An 8872-nucleotide genomic window follows, 5' to 3' on the forward strand; every position below is an offset into this window, starting at 1 on the left:
ATTAAATACAATTTTTTTTTATACCCTTTTTGTACATGTACTTGTCACGTACCTAATGGTTTTGAGCCCGAATTGCAGAGGAGAGCCTCCCTTACGGCTCCCACTACCGGTTCCCTGGTAAGGTAACAGGAGACACAGGAGTAAGGAGGGGCACAGGTGCCTGGCAGGATCAATAGACCGGAAGGGATGAACAGATTGGGTCAGCTTGGCCGACCGGAACAGCTCAGCAGATTGGATCAGCTTGGCCGACCGGGTCAGCTCAGCAAACTGGATCAGCTTGGCCGACCGGGTCGGGTATCAGGCTGGAAGCGAGGTACAAGGGAGCAGGCAGAAGAGTAGTCACAGACAGGCCAAGGTCAGGTATCGGGCTGGCAGCAATGTACAAGGGAGCTGGCAGGAGAGTAGTCAGACAGGCCGGGGTCGGGTGCAGGCAGATAACAGGTAGGTAGATAACAGACAAGCCGGGTCTAAATCACAGGTAAGTACTTCAGATCAGGTTCTCGGGCACACAACGCTGTAGAGCAGACAGCGGGGACCGTCTGTGACAGAGGCTTAAATAGCCTGTCTGGCGCCAACAGGGGTGCGTGTCCGCGGGCGTGAGCCAGAGGGCCTGGGGTGCAGATTTCTGGCAGGATCTCCATGACAGTACTCCTGCATTTACCCAATAAATACACTTATTTGATTTTATATTGTTTGAGGATTGTATAGTCACCTTTTTATGTACTAAGGAAAGTGTTTTTATTTTTTTATTTTTTTAAACAAGTTACCAAGTTACTTTATTTACTTTAATTTTGTAAATGATTTATATATCTGTATAAACTGATCACACATTTTTTTTTTTTTTTTTTTCAGTTGGCATTCAGCTGCGTCTGTGTCTGATATTTCTTTCCTAATCTATGGAGGCTATGATGGGAATCAGGCTTTAACTGACACCCATATGTTTAATACAGGTACAAATGTGACTTGTTTTTACTTTGACCTAATTTACAGTTTTTGGCTGTTGCTACTGAAGGGCTTAGAATGAGCCTGTTGGCCATTTTAAACGTTTGCCTACCAGCACATACTGGTATTGTAAGCTGGACAAATCTCTTCTGTGTGCCTACACTTTGCTGGGGCCTGGCTTCAGGCATACAGATCATCAACTGCTTGTTTCCCAGTATGATGAGAGTGTGCTTTTGAGCAACTGAGGTATTGAATTGGGCATGGGAATTGAAAGGTAAAATAAGAATTGTTTCCCATCTAACCACGCTAACAGGCATCATGGGGGGCATCCTGTAGGACAGGACTTTTGCAAGTCAAAAATGGCTGATAGTCACTTCCACGTTGGGGGGGGGGGGGGGGGGATGGAGAGATTTTTATTGAGCTCAATACTAACACAGCATAATATAACCTAACAGAACAAGTCAATTGTTCATGACCCATTATCAAGAACAAGGGGAAGAAAAATTTAAGAACGTACACTGCCTTGAGGAGGAGCAAAACGCAATGGACATACCTAGCCTTTTGGAAACCATATGGAGGCATATAGGTCAAAGTTATATACAATTTTTCAGCCGCGGGCAGGTGTTTTGCACAGAGCAGCCTGGATCCTCCTCTTCTCGGGTCCCTCTTATCCTGGCCCCTCCCTCCTGATGAGTGCCCCTACAGCAAGCAGCTTGCTATGGGGGCACCCGAGCCGAGTCACAGCTCCGTGTGTCCATTTAGACATGGACCTGCGGCCTGCCCCCTTTCTTTCCTCATTGGTTGACTGACTTTGACAGCAGCTGGAGCCAATGGCGCTGTGCTGCTGTCTCAGCCAGTAAGGAGGGGAGTCCCGGGCAGCCTAGACACTCCTACAACATTGCTGGAACTAGATGGGGCTCAGGTAAGTATATTTGCGGAGGGGCTGATGGACACAGAAGGCTTTTTATCTTAATGCATAGAATGCATTAAGATAACAAAAAAAACGTATGCCTTTACAATCGCTTGAAACACACATTTAGCTGTTTCGGCTATTGGTCCTATATTTTGTTTTATTTGTAGGATCATCCTCTATGTAAATGTAATTACTTTTTTATGTGTCAGGGTGGAGTTCACCTCCACCAACCATAGTTCAAATGATGGAGTAGTTGCCTACATCCAGGTCTGCTGATAGGGTCACTTCAAATACTTATTTGCTTTTAGTTCATTTGCAGCACATTGGAAAAAAATGTGCTACAAATTAGATGATTAAAAATTATGTTAGAGACCTAGTCATTGGAAAAAAAAACAACTGCTGCGGGTTTAAAGTGCACCTTATCTGCAGTAACCACCCACACCCTCAAATGAAATTTTGGGCCTCTTTGACCAGCAAAGCTCCAAAATGTCCAAATAGAACCTGAGTTTGCCTTTTCCTTCTGCCCCCACAGATTTTTTATTTTTTTTGCCCATTAGGCAAAAGAACTGTACAGAAGGCAGGCAGAGGCTTGCAAGCTCTGATGCTATCAAGAAGTATGAGAGCTTTGCCCTTTCAGCTGTAGGAACAAAATTATATGGGACTGCTTGCATGTTATACTTATAGTAGTTTTTTTGTAGATTTTCCATGTTCTGTCCTTTGTGAAAAGTACACATTCAATTTGGTGGGAGAACCTTTGATAAAAGCTGAACAATAATCTGCATAAAACTACTGCATCACATTTCTAAAGTACATATGCAACATAAAAATAGTTTAACTGTTGCAACCCATCAAATAAAATTTGATTTGTAGCTAGTTATTGCATGACATTTTGTCTTGCTGCCAGTTGACTGAAAATGAACAAAGTTTGGGTTACATCTCACAACTCTTTGAGCTTATGCATGAAACCTTAGGTTCAGTAACAGAATCGCCAAAATGTGTTTGCCGCCATTGACCGAACCCTTCGTGTGTCTATTCTGTTGTGGGCTGTGAATGCATATCTTAATCTTATTTCCAAATTGGCTATTGTACAGTGAAATAGTACATTGTATCGAATTGGGAAATATTACATAATTAACCACTTCAGATCCGCGCTATTGCCAAATGACGGCATTAGCGCGGACCTACATTTCCAGGACTACGTCTATTGACGTCGTCCTGGTTACGAGCGGCCTGCGCGCCCCCTGAGGGGCGCGCGCGGCGCGCTCTGTGATCGGCGAGTCCGTGAGACTCGCCTGATCACCGATCCGTGTAAGGGGTCGATCCCGACCCCTTATCACGTGATCAGCTGTCAGCCAATGACAGCTGATCATGTGATAGAACGGAGCCGGTAATCGGCTATTATTCCTCCTCGCGCTGACAGCGCGAGGAGAGAAAAAAAAAGCCGATCACCGGCGGCCATGATCGGGACATCAGTCCCGATCACGGCCATCAATACAAGGGACCACCTGCCTGTGCCCACCTGCCTCCCGCAGTGCCATCCTGAAGTAAAATAAAAGAAAAAGTAAGTGCCCCCCGTCAGTGCCCCCTGTCAGTGCCCACAGTGCCACCCACAGTGCCACCCACAGTGCCACCCCACAGTGCCACCCAATCTGCCTCAAAGGTGCTGCACCCCAGTGCCGCCCATCAGTGCCCAGCAGTGCCGCCCATCAGTGCCCAGCAGTGCCGCCCATCAGTGCCCAGCAGTGCCACCTATCAGAGCCACCTATCAGTGCCACCTATCAGTGCCCATCAGTCCCATCTATCTGTGGTACCTATCAGTGCCCATCCGTGCCACCCATCCGTGCCACTTATCCGTGCCACCCATCCGTGCCATCTTATCTGTGCCCATCTTTGCCCATCAGTGCCGCCTTATCTGTGCCCATCGGTGCCGCCTTATCTGTGCCTATTAGTGCCGCCTTAACTATGCCTATCAGTGCCCACCAGTGCAGCCCATCAGTGCCCACCAATGCAGCCCATCAGTGCCCACCAATGCAGCCCATCAGTGCCCACCAATGCAGCCTATCAGTGCCGCCTAATCAGCGCACTTCAATGAAGGAGAAAAATGACCCGTTTGCAAAATTTTATAACAAACTATTAAAACATGATTTATTTTTATTTTTTTTTTGCATCTTTTTTTGTTTGTTTAGCAAAAAATAAAACTCCGAGCTGTAACTAAATACCACCAAAAGAAAGCTCTATTTGTGGGAAAAAAATGATAAAAATTTCATTTGGGTACAGTGTTGTATGCCCGCGCAATTGTCACTCAAAGTGCATCAGCGCTGAAAGCTGAAAATTGGTCTGGGACTGAGGGGGGTTTAAGTGCCCAGTAAGCAAGTGGTTAAAATGTTTTTAAGGTTTCTTTTTCTCTTACAGTAACAAAGACTTGGACTGCTTTAGTTCACAAATCATTGCCTCGTTCACCCCGTGCAGGGTACGCTATGCTCACCCTCCCTGCTGTGCAAGAGGAAAGTAAGGATTGCAGTCCTCAGGAATTGCTGATCTTTGGTGGAGGAGACAACGAGGGGCAGTTCTACTCTGATACTGTCAGACTGCAGATAACCGATATTGTGAATTTGTAGAGTTCTGACTTCTCTTCTGTTTATAAATCTTTTGACTTTTTATTTTGTATATAAATGTGAATTGTGATTTGTATAGAATTTTAATAAAATCTGACTTGCTTAAAGTGGTAGTAAAATCGCTACTGAAATAAAAATTCAGTGGGCCCTCTGCAGGCTAGGGTCAAGTCATAATGTACTCGTATGCACTGCATACTAGCACATTTTGATACTTGCCTGTAAAGTGGATCCCTCCGATGCAGCGTTGTCATGGATTCCCGGTGCCGTCATCTTCACTTGCTCTTCCTTCCGGGTTTGCGGGCTTCGGCTGTGTGAGTGGCCAGAGCCACGGTAGATCGGGTGCCCTTGGCTTCAGCACGAAGCTCTTGAAATACGACACAAATATGCCATCCCTTCAGAGCTCATGCGATGGTGACATCACTGGCAGCATCGCTTGTGAATATCTCCTATACAGTGTAAGTTTAGGAGATATGTACTGTACATATAAGTAAGCTTTATTATCTGTAGCTACAAGTTCAAAAGTTTCGTTTTCTTCCACATTAAAAATAATATACTGTAGGTAGTCCTATTTAACAGAAAAACTTATGTATACAGTAAAACGTTCAAATGGGGGATAAAAAGCATCTTTTAAGTGTGTTAGCAGAGCTTGTTTCATTTGGTTGTACATTTTGAATTCTACATGCTTGTTTCACTGTAAAGAGAGTTTTATACAATTATGAGTAGTTAGAAATCAGTTTTACATATTCTTTAAATTTGTTCTTTGTGTCTTAAGACTGCCTAGTTGTTATTTCTGTCATACGAATGCTATCAAATACAAGTATTTGTTAATAGCACTGCTTTTTTTCTTTGTCTCTTTTACTGGATCATGTTATTTTGGTGCAGGTTTGTCTATAGTACTAACACCAAATTTAACACACCTGCTCCCCATTCACACATGAGACCTTCTAACACTGACAGATGATACCGGGGTGGGAAAATGGCTAATTGAGCCCAATTTGGAAATTTTAACTTAGGGGTGTACTCACTTTTATTGCCAACGGTTTAGACATTAACCACTTGCCGACCAGGCCATGGCCGAAAGACGGCTACAGAGCGGTCGGCTTATTCTGGGAGGGCGTCCATGGATGTCCTCCCGGAATGTTGAACTTGCGCGCCCACTGGGGAGCGCTCTCGGAGATATCCATGACCGCCGGGTCTGGAAAACCCAGCACATCACGTTAAATGGCCGCTGGTAGCGGCTGCTTACCACTTGATCGCTTTGTCAAATGACGGAGCGATCACTTGTCATCTCATGACGCCGGTTCCTCTCCCCCCCCCCCCCCCCCCGTACCGATCTGTACAGTACCAGGGGAGTGGGGGAGAGATTGCTTGCTGTGGGCTGGATCTGTAGTGCCCACAGCACTGCTCAGTGCCAATACTCTGCAATAAATTTTAACAGAAACAAATAATTTTATTTTTTACCCGAATTTTGTCTTTTTTGATTTATAGCGCAAAAAAATAAAAAACGCATCAATGATTAAATAGCACCAAAAGAATGCTCTATTTGTGTGGAAAATGTGTTGTGCGGTAATTTGACTGTAGCTACGATCTTACAGTAGATTTTTCTCATAACATGCATCATTATTTTTCCATCTATGATTTCCATGACTGGAGCCTGTAGGAACACAGTCTGCACAGTCTGCAGCGCTGAGAGCAACATTCCTATAGATGGCTTATTTCTATGATATAAAACACTTTCCCATTTTACTGGTCCTGACCTGGTTTTGAAAGTGCAAAAAAGCTTACAGTATATAAGATGTTTATCTCTAATATTGAGAAACAATTGGTGACTTGGTTTACACTGTTGCAATCTGATTTTGTTCCAACTTTCAGTGATTTTATGCAGTGCTACTTGGATGTGGTTTGCATATTCTATGGGGACAAAACTGCATCGGAATCGCACCAAAGTAGTGCAGGAGCCTTTTACAAAACCACTATGTGCTGAGTTGCATTGATTTCTACGGACAGCAATGTGATATCATGCAATTCTGTGCAACTCAAGTAGCGTCTGAAATGCCACCAGGCCTCAATCTGGTTTTTCTTTGTTTGTGTTCATTAGATGTGCAACAAAGTTGATAATTCTCTCCCAAAGTTTTTAAAGGAGAAGTACACCCAAAGCTCACTTGTGCTGTACTTCTTCAGTGGGTCACAGGAGTGCAATTAATTTTGCACTCCTGTAATCCAGTTTTAGCAGATAGTGGGCTGAATCCCCTGTCTGGTGACGTCACCGAATGGGTCCAGGCTCGAGCATCATCACGATCATAGCGTCAGGATCCGCCTGGATTCCTGGACCAGCACTTGGCTCAGGCTCTCAGCGACCCGCTGAGAAACCTGAGCTGGCTGCTCCCACCCCTTCCACAGCCCAGCGCTCCAGTGAGCGAGGGGGGATAGAGCAGAAAGCCGCTGACTGATAGCTTGGTTCTCACAGCTCCATATGCAGAGAGCTGCTATCAGTGGTATTTGATCGCTCTGTTCTGAGTGTTAGAGGCGATGGGGGGACCGATGATACATCCACCTAGGTAAGTATGATACAAAAAAAAATAAAAAATACTCTTTTAATGGACTGGTATAATCTTTGTAAGAAACCACAATGACTTAAAGCCAACAAACTGAAAGTTATAGATGTAAAGATATGCATTTGGCTCTGAATCCATCTCAGTTGAGGGTTCAAACTATATAAATGGCAGATTTTGTTTTATATTAAAACAGTAAAATTGGTAGAAAATTGAATTGGGAAGATACATTGATAAGCCATAAGTTTATGTTGACCCACTTAATATTGAGAAGGTCCCTTTTTGCTGCCAAAACAGCACTGACGCATCAAGGCATGGATGAAATTAGAGCTTTAAAGGTATGCTTTGGTATTTGGCACCAAACTGTCAGTAGCAGATCCTTTAACCACTTCCGGACCGCGCACCACACATATACTGTGGCGGGGCGGCCTGGCTGCGTGAACCGACGTACCTGTACAGTGGATGCACGCAATGTGAATCTACTTTTTTCTATTGAAAAGCCTGTGGAGTGCAAAACACCCAAAAACTTCCACCCGGTGCCAAAAAAAGTGCACACACATAAAGAGTGTACCACTGTCCTCCATGAGGAAGGACCTTACCCTGATCCCCCGGGGTGTTAGGCTCCAGACGGGGACTGAGGTACCATACTAGGTCCATCTGGCCGAAACCAGATGACCACCTTTCTCTGGAAGGTCTGCCGAAACAGACCCACCCAAGTACTCGGTTGGGGAGACCCCCAGAGAGAGAGAGGGCGAACCAAGCCAGAATGCTTATGTCCACCCCCTCCCAAGACTTTCAGGGTTGGCCCGAGGGCCGACACCCTACTCATCACACAGTGACAAAACGTGACACACCAAAAAAAAAAGTGACAAAGGGATACATAAAAAGAAAGTGGGGAGAAGGAAGTGGGAGAGTGAGTGAAAGTGACCATTGTGAGATACAATGGCTGGCCCTCCGGCCAGGAATAAAAATTTCCCCTGGTCCTAGCCAAAAGGCTGGGCCCAAGAGGCAGGTGTGAAAAACGTGTGTTGTGGTGAAGTGACCTTGGTGCCAAACATCAAAGTGATTTCTCACAGTGAAAGCAAGGCACCCCTGAACTGCCACTTCAGGGGCACATCACCACAGGCTTTTCAAAAGCATCCCTGACACACAGCAGCCCCCTCCCCAGGCAGAAAGACATGGAGATCTAGGAGCTTAGTGAGAGCCCTTTGCCATCAGGCCTCACCCTGACTCCCATCACTCCTACCTAATTACATTCAGGAAGTACTGGCCGTTCCCCCCGGTGGGAGAAAGGGGAACCAGCGTTCCCTCCCGAAAAACTGACCAGAGCTAGAAGGCCAGGGTCCCCTCCCTTCGGCGATGACCAGTGGTTCTCCATCCCCATCATAAGGCTTCCCTTTCGGCTACGAACCACTCCAGTTTACCTTCACGCCAGCAGGTTGTGCATAGCAACCGCCACCCCTGCTCCACCTCGCTGCAGAGCAGGGACAGGAGCAAGCGCCACCTCCTGGCAACTGATAAGAACAGATACTACACTTGATCTTAGCCAAAAGGCCGAGATGCGATGTGGATCTAGACTGCATCTGAGCACCACAAACCAAGAACACTATTTAATTAATTTTTAATATTCAAAGCAAACTACCCTATCCATGTTGCAATGTTTTATTATGTTGAGAAATCACCTTGAAAAACACTCCCTTAACATTTCTAGCTGTTGCGATCTTGAGTAAAGGCAAATGATTCATGTAACATTTACTTCCTAGAATCCATCTGCCCTTAGCCAAGCATGCATGCAGGAGAGTAGGCTTAGCTGAGAAAACCCTTCCTCCTGTCCTCCTGAAGACTCCTGA

At 45.4% G+C, this 8872-nt stretch overlaps 1 protein-coding gene and 1 pseudogene across 1 annotated transcript in view; one reads left to right on the top strand and one right to left on the bottom strand.

Annotated features, from left to right (window-relative positions):
- Nucleotides 1-5300, top strand: part of LOC143959438 (kelch domain-containing protein 2-like) — a 56346-nt gene extending 51046 nt beyond the window's left edge. The window contains exons 10-11 of the mRNA XM_077468085.1: nucleotides 853-950; nucleotides 4268-5300. Coding sequence (XP_077324211.1) covers nucleotides 853-950; nucleotides 4268-4473 — 304 coding nt within the window. The 3' untranslated portion in view covers nucleotides 4474-5300. The remainder of the gene's footprint in view (nucleotides 1-852; nucleotides 951-4267) is intronic.
- Nucleotides 5301-8455: 3155 nt separating this feature from the next.
- LOC143959453 (U2 spliceosomal RNA) lies at nucleotides 8456-8588 on the bottom strand (annotated as a pseudogene).
- Nucleotides 8589-8872: the final 284 nt, after the last annotated feature.

The sequence above is a fragment of the Lithobates pipiens genome, unplaced genomic scaffold, assembly GCF_037356315.1.
Source record: "Lithobates pipiens isolate NorthernLeopardFrog02 unplaced genomic scaffold, aLitPip1_a1.2 Scaffold_75, whole genome shotgun sequence".
NCBI classification, from domain to species: Eukaryota; Metazoa; Chordata; class Amphibia; order Anura; family Ranidae; genus Lithobates; species Lithobates pipiens.